The 15,446-nt window shown below is 52.1% G+C and overlaps 1 protein-coding gene across 1 annotated transcript; it reads right to left on the bottom strand.

Annotated features, from left to right (window-relative positions):
- Nucleotides 1–823: 823 nt before the first annotated feature.
- LOC138102000 (olfactory receptor 14J1-like) lies at nucleotides 824–8,051 on the bottom strand (the record flags this gene model as incomplete). The annotated part of the gene is made up of 3 exons (XM_068999748.1): nucleotides 824–1,271; nucleotides 7,255–7,258; nucleotides 7,928–8,051. Coding segments are annotated over 3 exons (576 nt in total), but the record flags the coding sequence as incomplete, so codon positions are not given.
- Nucleotides 8,052–15,446: the final 7,395 nt, after the last annotated feature.

The following is a 15,446-nucleotide window of genomic DNA, read 5'->3' as shown; positions in this document are numbered from 1 at the left end:
GCAGCTCCCAAGTCCCTCCAGAAGAACATTCCCCTGCCATCAGGCCTGGCACAAGCTGCAGAGCCCCAGGAAGGTTCATCACAGACCATTCACCATCTGGTGGGCACTGGCCACCACCAAGCAAAACCTGAACCACACCTGAGTCTCTTGAAGGCCACACTGGGACCCTGATCTCATCCCACTGAGCCCTGGGAGAACAAGGAACACAGGCAGCCTCTTTAGAGTCTCTTCCTTGGGCCTCTTCCTGACAGTGACTGTGCAGGGAGAGCAAAGCCTTCCTGCAGTGCCTTCAGGAGATGCCCTTTGCTGATGGAACTGCTGTGGCGGAGCCCAGCTGTGTCCCAGCTGTGCCCATGGCCTGTCCCTGCCTGTGACACGCAGCAGGACTCGCACCACCCACACAGAGCTGTTGGCCTTACACCATCACAGCAGCTCCAAAGGAGAGAGTGGAAGTAATAAGAGAGGAGCTCTGAAAAGACCAAGCTCTGCTGCTCCCTGGCTGTGCTGCTCTGCTGGGACTCTTGCCTGCCCCACGCCTGCAAAACTGGTCCTGCCCTCCAGCTTCAGGGATGGACTCAACCAAAGGATCTTGAACAAAGACCTTGCTGATGGGTCCTTTCTTTCATGTGAATACACACAGAGCAGACTCCTCATTGACACAGTCCCTGTCAACAGTCCCATTCAGCCTGTAAACAGGGAATAAGATGCATAACAAAATCTTTTGGGTACAACATTAACATAGGAAAAGAAAAAAAGCCCCCAAAGCACCACCACCAAAACAACCTGAGAAGGCAGGCTGGGCCTCTAATGATTACACTTTAGCCTATGGAGCTGAAAACAGGCAGGTTTTTGCTTCTGGAAAGCATCCAGTCATCATTTTCCTCAGGGCATCCTTGAGCTCCTGGTTCCTCAGGCTGTAGATGAGGGACTTCAGGGCTGGAGGCAGCACTGAGTACAGAACTGGCAGTGCCAGGTCCACGGATGGGGAGGACCTGGAGGGGGGCTTCAAGCAGGCAACAAAGCCAGTGCTGAGGAACAGGGAGACCATGGCCAGGTGAGGGAGGCACGTGCAAAAGGTTTTGTGCCATCCCTGCTCAGAGGGGATCCTCAGCACAGCCCTGAAGATCTGCACATAGGAGAAAAGAAGGAACACAAATGAACCAAAAGTTAAACAGATGGAAAACACAACAAGCCCGAGTTCCCTGAGGTGGCAGTGTGAGCAGGAGAGCTTGAGGATGTGTGGGATTTCACCCAAGAACTGGCCCAGGGCACTGCCCTGTGTTCCAGTTTGGCCAAATTTAGAAATATATCCTCTGAGAGAAGGCACAACTACCCCTTCCCCCCCCCAGGTTCGGGAAAAAATAAATTTTCCTCGAAGGAAAGTGAAGGAGATAAAACTATTTATTTACCAAACACACGGGAAAAGGAAAATAAGGCTAAATAATAAAATGTTTCACTGTGGAGGAAAAACCTGGGAAAGTGTTAAGAGTCCTCCCTTTGGTCTCCTCGGCGCTGGGGCTTGGGCCAGGGCCAGGCCCTCTGTGCCCGGTGGAAAGTCCTCCCGATGTGCTCTGAGGTTGAAAAGCAGTCCAGTAGAAAAGGGAGAAAATCCGGAATTCCAGAGAAGGAAAAACAAAGTCCAAACTCTCAGTCTCTCTCTCCAGAGAACAAGAAGCTGAAAAAAAAAAACTGGCCAAAAGCTGACTGGAAAAAAAAGAAAGCAAGCTGGGTGCTTCCTCGCTCCCCTGCCGCAGCTGGGAAAAAAAAACCAACCTGCTATCTCTGTGTGACCTTGAACAAACTGCAAACTGCCCTGAAAAAGTTTTGCTCAGTTTAGAGGCATAGAAAGACACAGAAATTAATTTCTGGGCATAGGCAGCGATATGGGATACACATCATAAGGTCACCCCAAGACATTCCACCCCTTATCCCATATTGGTGGCTCAATGTCCAAACTAAGATATTTTAATTCTGCACACACATTTATATATATATATATACACAACTATATACAAACAGTGACAGTGACAATCAGCAAGCAGGGGTATACAAGCATTTCACACTACAGGTGGTTTTCACACAACAATCAGATCTCCCTGTGGTACACAACGTGTTGTTCCGTCTTTCTGCATTACCCACCATGTGCAACCAGGTCCCTGGGCAAAGACAACCCCACGGATGGGTTTGTCTGTACTCGAGGCAGAATTTATCCACACAGGCTTTCCTAACAGACCTCTGACATGCACTACTGGGACCTTATCTCCATCTGTTGTATGCAGGGATTCAGATTGGGCTGGACCAGCTCTATTGGTGGAACCTCGGGTGTTAACTAACCAGGTGGCCTTTGCTAGATGCTGTTCCCAATTTTTGAAAGTTCCCCCACCTAGTGCCTTCAAAGTGGTTTTCAACAATCCATTGCACCGTTCCACTTTGCCTGCAGCTGGTGCATGGTAAGGGATGTGGTACACCCACTCAATGCCATGTTCTCTAGCCCAGGTGTTAATAAGGCTGTTCTTAAAATGAGTCCCATTGTCAGATTCAATTCTCTCAGGGGTACCATGCCTCCAAAGGACTTGCTTTTCGAGGCCCAGGATGGTGTTCCGGGCCGTAGCGTGAGGCACAGGGTAGGTCTCCAACCATCCAGTGGTGGCTTCTACCATTGTGAGCACATGGCGCTTGCCTTGGCGTGTTTGAGGCAGTGTGATGTAATCAATCTGCCAGGCCTCCCCATACTTGTATTTGGACCACCGCCCACCATACCACAGGGGCTTCACCCGCTTGGCCTGCTTGATCGCAGCGCATGTCTCACAGTCATGGATCACCTGGGAGATACTGTCCATGGTTAGATCCACCCCTCGGTCTCGTGCCCACTTATAGGTGGCATCTCTGCCCTGATGGCCTGAGGCATCATGAGCCCATCGAGCTAGGAACAACTCTCCCTTGTGTTTCCAGTCCAAATCTACCTGTGACACTTCTATCTTTGCAGCCTGATCTACCTGCTTGTTGTTTTGGTGTTCTTCATTAGCCCTACTCTTGGGGACATGGGCATCTACATGGCGGACTTTCACAACCAGCTTTCTTACTCGGGCAGCGATGTCTTTCCACTCTTCAGCAGCCCAGATTGGTTTTCCCCTACGCTGCCAATTAGCTTTTTTCCACTTTTCTAGCCACCCCCACAGAGCATTGGCTACCATCCATGAATCGGTGTAGAGGTAGAGCTTTGGCCACTTCTCTCTTTCAGCAATGTCCAGGGCTAGTTGAACAGCTTTGAGTTCAGCGAGTTGGCTTGATCCACCTTCTCCTTCAGTAGCTTCTGCAACCCGTCGTGTGGGACTCCATACGGCTGCTTTCCACTTTCGTTTCATCCCTACGATGCGACAAGAACCGTCGGTGAAAAGAGCGTAGCGTGTGTCTTCTGATGGCAGTTGGTTGTATGGTGGAGCTTCTTCAGCACGTGTCACTTGTTCTTCTTCATCAGCGAGACCAAAGTTTTCACCTTCTGGCCAGTTTGTGATTATTTCCAAAATCCCAGGGCGATTCAGTTTTCCAATACGGGCGCGCTGTGTGATGAGAGCAATCCATTTGCTCCATGTGGCATTGGTGGCGTGGTGGGTAGAGGGAACCTCTGCTTTGAACATCCATCCCAGCACCGGTAGTCGGGGTGCCAGGAGGAGTTGTGCCTCAGTGCCAATTACCTCTGAGGCGGCTTGGATTCCTTCATAGGCCGCCAAGATTTCCTTCTCTGTTGGGGTGTAGTTGGCTTCAGATCCTCTGTAGCTCCGGCTCCAGAATCCCAGTGGTCGACCTCGAGTCTCACCAGACACCTTCTGCCAGAGGCTCCAAGACAGGCCATTGTTCCCGGCTGCAGAGTAGAGCACGTTCTTCACTTCGGGTCCTGTCCTGACTGGGCCAAGGGCTACTGCATGAGCGATTTCCTGCTTGATCTGGGCAAAGGCTTGTTGCTGTTCGGGGCCCCAATGGAAATCGTTCTTCTTGCGGGTAACCAGGTAGAGAGGACTCACAATCTGGCTGTACTCAGGAATGTGCATCCTCCAGAAACCTATGGCGCCTAGGAAAGCTTGTGTTTCCTTCTTGTTGGTTGGTGGAGACATTGCAGTGATCTTATTGATGACCTCAGCGGGAATCTGACGCCGTCCATCTTGCCACTTTACTCCCAGGAACTGGATCTCTCGGGCAGGTCCCTTGACTTTGCTCTTCTTGATGGCGAAACCAGCTTCCAGGAGAATCTGGATAACTTTCTCTCCTTTCTCAAAAACTTCTGCTGCAGTGTTCCCCCACACAATGATGTCGTCAATGTACTGCAGATGTTCTGGAGCCTCACCCTTTTCTAGTGCAATCTGGATCAGCCCATGGCAGATGGTGGGGCTGTGCTTCCACCCCTGGGGCAGTCGGTTCCAGGTGTATTGCACACCCCTCCAGGTGAAGGCAAACTGAGGCCTGCACTCTGCTGCCAGAGGAATGGAGAAAAATGCATTGGCAATGTCAATGGTGGCATACCACTTCGCTGCTTTGGACTCTAGCTCATACTGGAGCTCCAACATGTCCGGCACAGCAGCACTCAGTGGTGGAGTCACTTCATTTAAGGCACGATAGTCCACAGTCAATCTCCATTCTCCTTCAGATTTGCGCACAGGCCAAATGGGACTATTGAAGGGCGAGTGGGTCTTGCTGACCACCCCTTGGCTCTCCAGCTCACGGATCATCTTGTGGATGGGAATCACAGCATCTCGAGTTGTCCGGTACTGTCGGCGATGCACTGTCGAGGTAGCAATTGGTACTCTTTGTTCTTCCACCTTCAGAAGGCCGACTGCAGACGGGTTCTCTGATAACCCAGGCAAAGTGTTCAATTGCTTAATGCCCTCTGTCTCCACAGCAGCTATTCCAAAAGCCCACTTGAGTCCCTTTGGGTCTCTAAAATACCCGTTCCGGAGGAAATCTATGCCCAAAATGCACGGGGCCTCTGGGCCAGTCACAATGAGATGTTTCTTCCACTCAGTTCCAGTCAGGCTCACCTCAGCTTCCACCAAGGTTAAATTTTGTGATCCACCTGTTACACCAGAAATAGAAACAGATTCTAGCCCCACATGCTGCGATGGAATTATTGTACACTGCGCACCAGTGTCAACCAAGGCATCATATTTTTGTGGTTCTGATGTACCAGGCCAACGAATCCACACAGTCCAAAAAACGCGGTTTTCCCTGACCTCTACCTGGCTAGAGGCAGGGCCCCTCTATGCCTGGTTATCCTTTTTTCCCTGGGCCTGTATCTTAGAGGTTCCTTCATGGGAATTGGACATGCCATCGTCTTTTCCATCATTTCCGGCAGTTTGGCCACAGGCAACTGGAGCTACTTCCTTTTTGGTAGATCCTCCTTTCTGAGACTTGCGCTCCTTCAATTCACGCACTCGTGCAGCCAAAGCAGAAGTAGGTTGTCTACCCCAGTTCTTCATGTTTTCCCCACTGTCACACAGGAAATCCCACAGCTCACTTCGTGGGGTGTGCCTTCTCTCTGGGGAACGTCCGCGGAGAAGGCACTCTTTAATCTCCTGGAGACTCTTCTCCATCTTCTCTTCCATTTTCTGCATATGTGTTTCCACAGCTGCAATTCTTGCATGTGTTGGGCCATGCACAGAGTCTGCATATGCTCGGAGCTTCACTGCCATATCCTTCACAGTCTCATTCGCACCATAGTCCGGTTTCATTATTGCTAAAGCAGAAGCGTATTCTGGTGGCCCAAGGTGTATGAGTTTTCGCCACATGTATGGAATAACTCTGGCCCGGTCTGGACTCCTCAATCCTGGGTCATTTGCAAAGACAACCTCTACCACCCCTAGTTCTCTCAGGCGTTGGATCCCTTGCTCTATGGTCTTCCATGGGGTTTGCTGCATGTAGAGATCATCTCCACACATATATCTTTCAGCCACGCCTGTTAAAACTCGTCTCCAGACACTGGTAGAATCAGCCCCCCTTTTCATCGCTTGGTCGATCACTGGATCATGTGACAGGGATCCCAAATGCCTCGCTTCAGCACCGTCCAGCATCACATCATCACCTGCCGCATCCCAAATACGGACCATCCAACTTATTATGGATTCATCGGACCGTCGGGTGTAATCCTTTCTTAGGCTGTGAAGGTCCTTTATGGACATGGACTCAGTAATGGTTTCTGTGCCTGAGTCAGTTGGTGGTTTTGAGGTTCCTTCCCCTGCATCTTTTGAGGTCCCTTCCCCTGCATCATCATCATCTTTCACTGGGCGATCAGTTTTGGTGGTGTGCTTCTTCCTCGTGACAGGAGCCACTGTCAGTGGCTTAGACTCTCCATCTGGTTTGGGCTTGCAGTCTGGTTTATCTGCAGCCTGAGTGACTGGGGTATCTGCAGGCTTTGCTGATTTATCTTCCTGTCTCTCTACCATTACATGCTGCAGTGTGCGATAGGCATATGCCAAAGCCCAACATATTGCAAGGAGCTTGTTCTCATTGGAATTGTCATTGTATTTCTCTTTCAGATATTTTGCCACCTCAGCTGGTTTCTGAACTTGTTCAGGGGGAAACTTGCAAACCATTGGGTCAGAGAATTTCTTCAAGATTTGGCCCATATCCTCCCATTCCCCACACCACTCAGGATGTTCCACCTCTGGGTCAGGTGTCTCATCAGTCACCCTGGAAATCTGAGCTCTTATTCTAGACAAGCTGCAAACCACATAGAGGAAGATTGCCAGATTAAATACCAGGAGGGTGGTCTCTTTAATATCCAGGGGAAGCTGAACATTCTCAAAAGAAAACCTATCAAATTTAAAGGGAAGGGAAACCCCGTCTCCCCCTCCTCTAACAATCTGGGTACAATTACTAATAAATTCCCAAAACAGGCTACTGAAGCTAGGACTGGGGTTAGGACGGAGAAACCACTTATCATACACACTTTGAACAGCTGCCTGTACCTCTGTCAACTTCTTATAAATCATTATCACCGAGCACAGGAAGATAGAAATCCTGATTCGTCTCCCTGCTCTGTAAAATTTACATATCAGGGACAAGATTGGAGCAAGTTGTGGATAGGCAAACAACCCTAGGGACCAAAAAAAAACCAGTACCTCAATGAAGCCTAAAGACCAAAAAGACATGAGTACATCAAGCCAGAGAGACATTATGAACTCAACCACCATGGTGATTAGTTTACCCCAACACAGAATAAGTAAATTCAAACCAAAATGTAATTAGCACAGTTTTTTTCACTTTCCTTCGAGCCCCACATTGGGCGCCACTAAATTTGTTCCAGTTTGGCCAAATTTAGAAATATATCCTCTGAGAGAAGGCACAACTACCCCTTCCCCCCCCCAGGTTCGGGAAAAAATAAATTTTCCTCGAAGGAAAGTGAAGGAGATAAAACTATTTATTTACCAAACACACGGGAAAAGGAAAATAAGGCTAAATAATAAAATGTTTCACTGTGGAGGAAAAACCTGGGAAAGTGTTAAGAGTCCTCCCTTTGGTCTCCTCGGCGCTGGGGCTTGGGCCAGGGCCAGGCCCTCTGTGCCCGGTGGAAAGTCCTCCCGATGTGCTCTGAGGTTGAAAAGCAGTCCAGTAGAAAAGGGAGAAAATCCGGAATTCCAGAGAAGGAAAAACAAAGTCCAAACTCTCAGTCTCTCTCTCCAGAGAACAAGAAGCTGAAAAAAAAAAACTGGCCAAAAGCTGACTGGAAAAAAAAGAAAGCAAGCTGGGTGCTTCCTCGCTCCCCTGCCGCAGCTGGGAAAAAAAAACCAACCTGCTATCTCTGTGTGACCTTGAACAAACTGCAAACTGCCCTGAAAAAGTTTTGCTCAGTTTAGAGGCATAGAAAGACACAGAAATTAATTTCTGGGCATAGGCAGAGATATGGGATACACATCATAAGGTCACCCCAAGACACCCTGGCACAGGGGCAAGGAAAAGGTAGTGGCCGTGTGCAGCAGAGCATTGAGAAAGCCACTGGCCCAGGCAGCTGCTGCCATGTGAGCACAAGCTCTGCTGCCCAGGAGGGTCCCGTAGTGCAGGGGTTTGCAGAGGGACACGTAGCGGTCGTAGCACTCGACGGCGGCGAGGAGGGAAAACTCCGCTGAAATGAAAAAGAGGAAGAGAGAGAGAAAGAGAAAGAGAGAAAAAGAGAGAAAGAGAGAAAGAGAGAAAGAGAGAAGAGGAAGAGGAAGAGGAAGAGGAAGAGGAAGAGGAAGAGGAAGAGGAAGAGGAAGAGGAAGAGGAAGAGGAAGAGAGGAAGAGAGAAAGAGAGAAAGAGAAAGAGAAAGAGAAGGAGAAAGAGAAGGAGAAGGAGAAAGAGAGAAGGAGAAAGAGAAAGAGAAAGGGGCTGTGCAGCACCTCCTGCGTAGGAGGTGGTTGTGGTGTCCCAAAATGGAATTGTGCATGGCTTTGGGGACAGTGGTGCAGATGGAGCCCAGGTCGGTGAGGGCAAGGGTCAGCAGGAAGAAGAACATGGGCGTGTGCAGGTGCTGGCCGCAGGCTCCGGCGCTGATGATGAGGCCGCTGCCCAGGAGGGCAGCCAGGGAGATGCCCAGGAAGAGACTGAAGTGCAGGAGCTGCAGCTGCCGCGTGTCTGCCAATGGCAGCAGGAGAAAGGGGCTGATGGAGCTGCTGTTGGACATTGGCTGTGTGTGGACATGGGGACCTGTTCATGGAGAAAAGTCAGTGACAGCTTAAGGGAAACGGCTCTCAGCCAAATCAAAGCCATGTCCCACAAATGCTTCTCCTGTCACACACTGACACCTTATGGGGATTCAGAGTGTCGCCACGGAGAACGGCTTTGGCTGGCCTGGGGCCTTGCGAGAGACGAGAGACGGGGCGGGCCGGGGCCGCGTCTGGCAGGAGGCGAGACAAAGAGCAAGAGGCGAGACAAAGAGTAGGATAGTTAACGGGAGATTGGGCGAGGAGATGGTAATCTGTAGCCCTTGGAGATGTAAAACATATAACCTTAGAAGCTGAAGTTTGTAGCTGCTGAACTGTGGGTTTGGAACAGTATATAAAGATGTGACTCGTGCGAGGAAATTTGGCTTTGCATGCGGCCGGCGAAGTCCGTGTTCCATCACCGACAACACCCTTCTGTTTTTCTAGCAGATCTTCCTTCAGCTCCAGCCGCAGCCCTGCTTGGTGCTGGCTGCGTGCGACATGAGTTTCAGGGCAATTGCTCCGGGGGGTTTTATAATTCAGCCTTGCTGTGCAGAAGTGGGAGGGGGACAGCCACCTGTCCTGGTGTTACACTTTGAAACCCCAGCTAACACAAGGGCACTCCCAGGGCCCAAGAACAGGAATGGCAAAAGCTGTTAAAGTGTTCTAGAGGTTTTTACAGCTCCTCTTCATCTCCCCGGCTGACTGGTTTTGGATGTCAGAAACACTCAGCATTGCTGCTGCCCTCGGGGAGAATAGAGCGAGTTCTGTGAGGCAAGGCGGTGAGTGGAGAGTGAGGGGAGGTGCTCTGTCACTCTGTCCTGTTCCAAGATCCTCTGGGCTTTCACCCTTGTCAGACAGAGGATAATCACCCTCCCATATTTCCCTTAGAAACCATCCCAACACTGCTGAGAGCAGATCGATCCACCACAGCCCATCAAATGTCCACCCCCTTCTCGAGGTCTCAGCCCCACATTGGTAGCCAAATACACACATGGCTCATTGCACCAAGCCAACAGCACTTTGTCCATCATCAAACTTCTGTGTCTCACTGTGGGGCTTTCAGGTAACACAAAGATGCTACACGACCTGTTTGCGTCCTGGAGGGAAGCTCAGAGCTTAGGGGGAATCCTCAAGAAGAAAGCCAAGTGTCCTAATGATGGCATTGGATGTAGGGAGATGGAGCTCCTTCCCTGGCTGCATTGCCCACAGCCGGGCACTGGGGACAGCGTCACCCTGAGCCAGCTGAGCCAGCTGTGCCCCCTCCCAGAGCCCCCCAGTGCCAGGCAGATGCTCCCGGCCCTGTGCTCTGCAGAGGGAACTGGGCCCGGGACCGCAGAGCTGCCCCACAGCTCTGCTGCAGCTCTGCCTGCACAGGAGGGGCTTCACGCCTTGGAGCCCCGGCCCTGAGGGCAGAGGCTTGGCTGAGAGAGAGAGGAGGGGAGGGGGCTTGTTCAGAGGGAGGGGCTGCACTCGAGGGCATCCTGTGGAGGTCTCTAAGCTCTCCGTGCCACAACATTTCTGCCTTTTGTTTTCTCTCATTGCCTGATCTTCTCTCTGCTTGCTGAAGATCTTCCTCCTGGAGATGTTTCCCTGTGCCTGATCTCTTCCTGCCAGCACTCACAGACCCCATATCTCTGTGCACTCTCCTTGGCCCTACAGAAACCTGCCTGTTTGCAGGGCACTGGCTGGGGACAGGTTCTGTTTGCAGGTGGGAGAAAGGACAGGTCAGACTAAGCCTGGCGGGTCCAGCAAAGGTGATGCCGGTGCTCTCCGTGGGCAGAGGAGTGCCTTGAAAGCACTTTAGGAAACTCCTGCAGAGCACTCAAGTTACACTTCCCATGCCTTAGGGACTCTTAAAAATGAAGAATTCCTTTATCACTTCCCCCCCCTCCCATTCCGCAAGAGTAGGAAACGGAAAACACTCTCAGGAAATTTCATCTTTATAGAAAGGCTTGTCTTGGAAATATTACTGGACTGAGCCTAAGCCCTGAGCATGTCCTCATGTTCTACACCAGGGATACTCAGAGAATGTACTTCCTGAATCCACAGTCAGTGGTATGTTCCAGCTTGAGGAGATCATTTCAGGAACTGCAGCTGCTTTGTCCTGCAGCCAGAGGCTTCCTGTGTCAAGGGCTGGGAATGATTCTCCCCCGGTCACTTGTCAGCATCTTCCCAGCCCTAACTGATGGAACCCCTCTGTGCCTCTGTGCCGTGCCCGGGCTGGCTGCAGGCAGTGCCCCAGCCGCCGGAAAGGCAGATCCTGTCCCTCCCTCATTGCTCGGGACTCTTCCCGGGGCACTGGGATGTGGGCATGTGCAATGCCAAGGGCAGGACCATGGGGTGGCCCCTGCCATGCTGCTGAGCAGCAAAAAAGAGGCAATGAGGCCCCAGGGCTGCAAGGGTCACTTGTCTCCCAACTGGCCCCAGGGGCAGGGACAGCAGCCCTGGCCAAAGTGCTGCAGAAGTTGCCTCTGTCAGGGCCTTGCAGCTTCTGCACATCCCTCTGCCCTCTCCGGCCCAGGCTGTCCTACAGTGTCCGTGCCCTGTGTCTCTGTCCCTGCAGGCTGTCCTCATCCCCCCGGCTGCCCCACCTCAGCGGCCCCTTCCTTTGCTGATGGCTCTGCGGCCTGCCTGGCTCTGCCTTGGCACGCAAAGCCTTGGGCTGCTCCAGACTCCTTCTGGGGGACACGTGGCACCACAGCACTGCCCTGGGAGAGAAATTCCTTTCTCCTTGTGTCCAGTCTGGACCTCCCCAGCTGCCCTTTGCATTAATTCTTTCTTTTGCCGGCTGTTCTCTACTATGTCAAAAGGATCCACCATCTCTGAAACCACCCTTCAAGCCCTCCCAGGACTCTCCTCCACTGTCCTCAGGCTCCACTCCACTGAGCACAGAGCCCCTTTGTCCCTATGTAGTGATCATGTGCTTGAGGCCACGGGCACCTGGACAAGAAGGTCGGTTCTTTTCTACAGGAAGGAAACCACAGAACCCCAGTGTTTTGAAGGCAGATGAGAGGCAGCCACCAGAGGCCAAGGCAAGCCAGACCTGTCTGTCCTTGCAGCTTCTGTCTGAAAGCAACCCTTGGACATATGGGGAGTTTTGGAGGTGGAGTTCCATTTCAGCTGTGGGTGCCTGGACCGGAATGACAGCTCTTCTCCCCAGGAAGGAAAGGGCAGAGCCCCAGGGTTTCAAAGGCTGATTAGTGGTGGCTCAAGGAGGCCAAGGCCAGCCAGACCTGTTTGTCTTGGCAGCTTTTGTCTTGGAGCGATCCTTGGATAGAGGGAATTTGGGAGGCCAAATCCCAGTTTTGTCCATGGACGTCTGGCCAAGAAGGACAGTTCTTTTCCATTGGCAGAAAAGTGAGGAGCCCCAGTGTTTCAAAGGCAGATGAGAGCTGGCCCTCAGGAATGCAAGGGGAGCTGGCAGCTTTTGTCTGGGAGCTATTCCTTGGATATATGGAATTTCAGAGGTGGATTCCCAGTTTTGGCCATGGATGGCTGGACTTGAAAGATGTTTTTTTCCATGGGAAGAAAAGCACAGCCCCCCCCGTGTTTTGAAGGCAGATGAGAGGTGGCCCCTAAGAGGCCAAGGCCAGCCTGAGCTGTCTGTCCTGGCAGGTTTCACATGGGAACAATCCTCGGATAGAATCAAATTTGGAGGTAGAATCCTAATTTCAGCCATGGGTCCCTGGAGGAGAAGGACAGTTCTTTCCCACAGAAAGGAAAGCAAGGAACTCCAGCATTTCAGGGGCAGATGAGAAGCAACCCTCAACATGCCAAGGTCAGCCGGACCAGGCAGGTGGCCCCAGGGGGCCAAGCCAACCAGTCCTGTTCCATGTTCTTTGGATCCTTGGGGCCCTGCAGCATCACAATTTTGTTCCCCTGAGGCCCAGCAATATCACAGTGGTCTCCTTGGCTCTACAGCGGCACAAAGGCCCCTTGCTTCCATGAGGCCTTGCTGTGTCCAAACGGTTTCCTTGCTTCCATGGGGCTGCAAAATAACACTATGGCCCACTGGTTCCATGAGGTCACAGAGTGTCACAGTGGTCTCCATGATTCCATAAGGTCCTGCAGTGTCACAATGGCTCCTTGGTTCTATTGGGCTCCCCAGGATCACAGTGGCCCCTTGGTTCCACAAGGCCTGGCTGTGTCACACTGGCCCTTTGCTTCCATGAGACCTTGCAGTGCCACAATGGTTTCCTTGGTTCTATGAGGCCCTGTGGTGTCACAATGGCCCCTTGATTCCATTGGGCCTCTTACTGTTACGTAGTTCTTAGTTCCGTGATGCCCTGTAGTGTCACAGTGGTCTCCTTGGCCCCATGGTGCCACGCAGTGTCCCAAGGGCCCCTTGGTTCTATGAGGCCTGGCTGTGTCACAATGGCCCCTGGCTCCCATGAGGCCCTGTGATGTCACAATGGTCTCATTGGTTCCACGAGGCCCTGCAGGTCCACAATGGCCCTTCGGTGTCACAAGGCCTTGAAGTGTCATAATAGTCTCAGCGGGTTCCCCCGCTGCTTCACAATGGCCTCCTTGGTTCCGTGATGCCCCGTAGCGTAACAATGGTATCCTTGCTTCCACACAGTCAGAATGGCCCCGTGGCCTCATGGAGCCCCACAGTGTCACTGCGACCCCCTTGATTCCACGAGGCCCTGCCGTGCTACAATGACCCCTTGGTTATACAAGGCCCTGCAGTGTCACAATGGCCCCTTGGTTCTGAAGTGTGCAAGAGCCTAATCATAGGAGAAAGGCTCCAAAAAATGCTTTGTCATTATCACTGCTCAGCACCAGAAAGGCTTCAAAAGTGCTTCGTCATTATGGCTGCTTATCATAATCACTTTTGAACGCCTGGAAACTACGTGCCGTACGGGCCGTGCATAGCCCGCCTCGAGGCCCATAAAAAGGAAGGCAAAACTGGCGCAAAATGTGGAGGCGAAAGCGAAAGGTAGAATCCCTGCCCTTTGCCTTTCCCCACACCACCACCACCGCCAGCCACGAGACACCCTGAGGCCTCCGGGAGCCGACGCCGCCCGCCTGGGGAGAACCCCCCAATCCTTCACCCTGGACTGAAATCCCGAGTGAGCTGTGCAACCCCTACCCCTGCTCCTTCGTCCCAGGCGGACCGAGGTTCAGCTGCAAGCATGGAGCCTGCATCTCGGAGGACGGGCCGCCGCTTTCCAGCCAAACTGCTCCAGAGACGGGAAGAGGCAGATAAGACGCTTCAAACAGCAGGAAAAAAAAAGGCAAAAACTTCTCCACTTCCCCCACCCTGTCTCAGCAGCAACAAAGGTAGCACAGTGTGGTGGTGACTTATCCTATGCTTTTAGAGTAACCTTGGCTTTTTCTAACTCTTCTCTACTTTTCTCCTTCTTTCTCTTTGCCTCTCTTACCATTAGATAAACAGATACCCATTTTTTTGGCACCAACATTTAATCTCGTTTGGTTTTAATCTCGTCTCTGGGAATATTTTGAACCTTCAAAGTTCTTTCCTTTTTATACTCAGAGATTTTGTTTTCTTTGCCCTTCTGGGTGTAAATCGGATAGTAACAAAGTGTCATAATGGTCTCCACGCTTCCATGAGGCCCCACGATGTCACAATGGACTTTTGGTTCCATGAACTTTCGTTCTGTCAGCAACAGTCTCCTTGGGTCCGCAGTGTCACAATGGACCCTTGGCTCCCTGAGGTTCAGTAGCGTAACATGGACGCCTTGATTCCATGAGGTTGTGTAGTGTCACAATGATCTCCTTGCTTCTGCGGCCCTGCTGTGTAACAATGGGCCTGTGGTTCCATGAAGTTCTGTACTGTCAACCATGATCTCCTTGCTTGCACAGTGTCATAACTGACCCTTGGTTCCATGAGGCGCCTGGCCTCCAACAGCCTCTAAGAGACCCTTATGGCCCCTCAAGGCCCCTCACAGCCCCTCATGACCCCTCGGTGCCCCTCACAGCTCCCCAGGGCCCCTCATGGCAGCTCACAGTCCCTCACAGTTCATGGCCCCTCATGACCCTTCACAGCCCCTAACAATCTCTCATGGCCCCTCACAGCACCTCATGGCCCCTCATGGCCCCTCACGGCCCCTCACGACTCCTCATGACCCTTCACAGCCCCTAACAAGCCCTCATGGCGCCTCACAGCCCTTCACAGCCCCTCATGGCCTCTCACAGCCCAAGGCATGGGACTCCTTCCGAAGGAGAAGAGATCGGGCTCTGCTTGTTCTCCTTTTATTTTGGTCACTTCACAGTGATGAGTAAAGGAAAGCTGAAATGGAGCCTTTCCCCAGCATTTCCCTCTGGGATAATTGCGGGGCTGAAGCTCTGTGCTGGCGCTGGCCCATGTGTGAACATCGCTGCAGCCCCCCACAGCCTTTGCTGTCCCCCGTGTCCATTCCCGGTCCCTGAGACCCGCCCAGCTCTGGCAGCAGCAGGAGCCACCGCGCAGTGGGCCCTGTACCGGCACAGCCGGGGCTCCTGGCCAAGAGCAGCAGCAGCGCCAGCCCCTTCCCACCTGCTTGTGCCTCGGCTTCCCAAGAGGTTTTTCCCGGTGAATTTCTGGACTAGAGACACAATCAGCCACAAACAGACCTGATTCCTCAGAGCCCGGCTGTGCTGCCCTGATGCAACCTTCAGAGAAAGAAAGGATCCGGTTCCAGCACTGTTCCCAGCACCGTTTCACTCATCCTCAGGTGACAGCAGGAGGCTTTTCTTGCGTTTGCCTTGGGAATTACAGATCATGGCTGCTCTTCCCCCTCTTCTGGTTGCCACTTGAATTTTATCTG

This window comes from Aphelocoma coerulescens, unplaced genomic scaffold, assembly GCF_041296385.1.
Source record: "Aphelocoma coerulescens isolate FSJ_1873_10779 unplaced genomic scaffold, UR_Acoe_1.0 HiC_scaffold_60, whole genome shotgun sequence".
Taxonomy (NCBI): Eukaryota; Metazoa; Chordata; class Aves; order Passeriformes; family Corvidae; genus Aphelocoma; species Aphelocoma coerulescens.
Note: the sequence above shows the minus strand (reverse complement) of the source record. Positions and strands in the feature narration are given on the sequence as shown.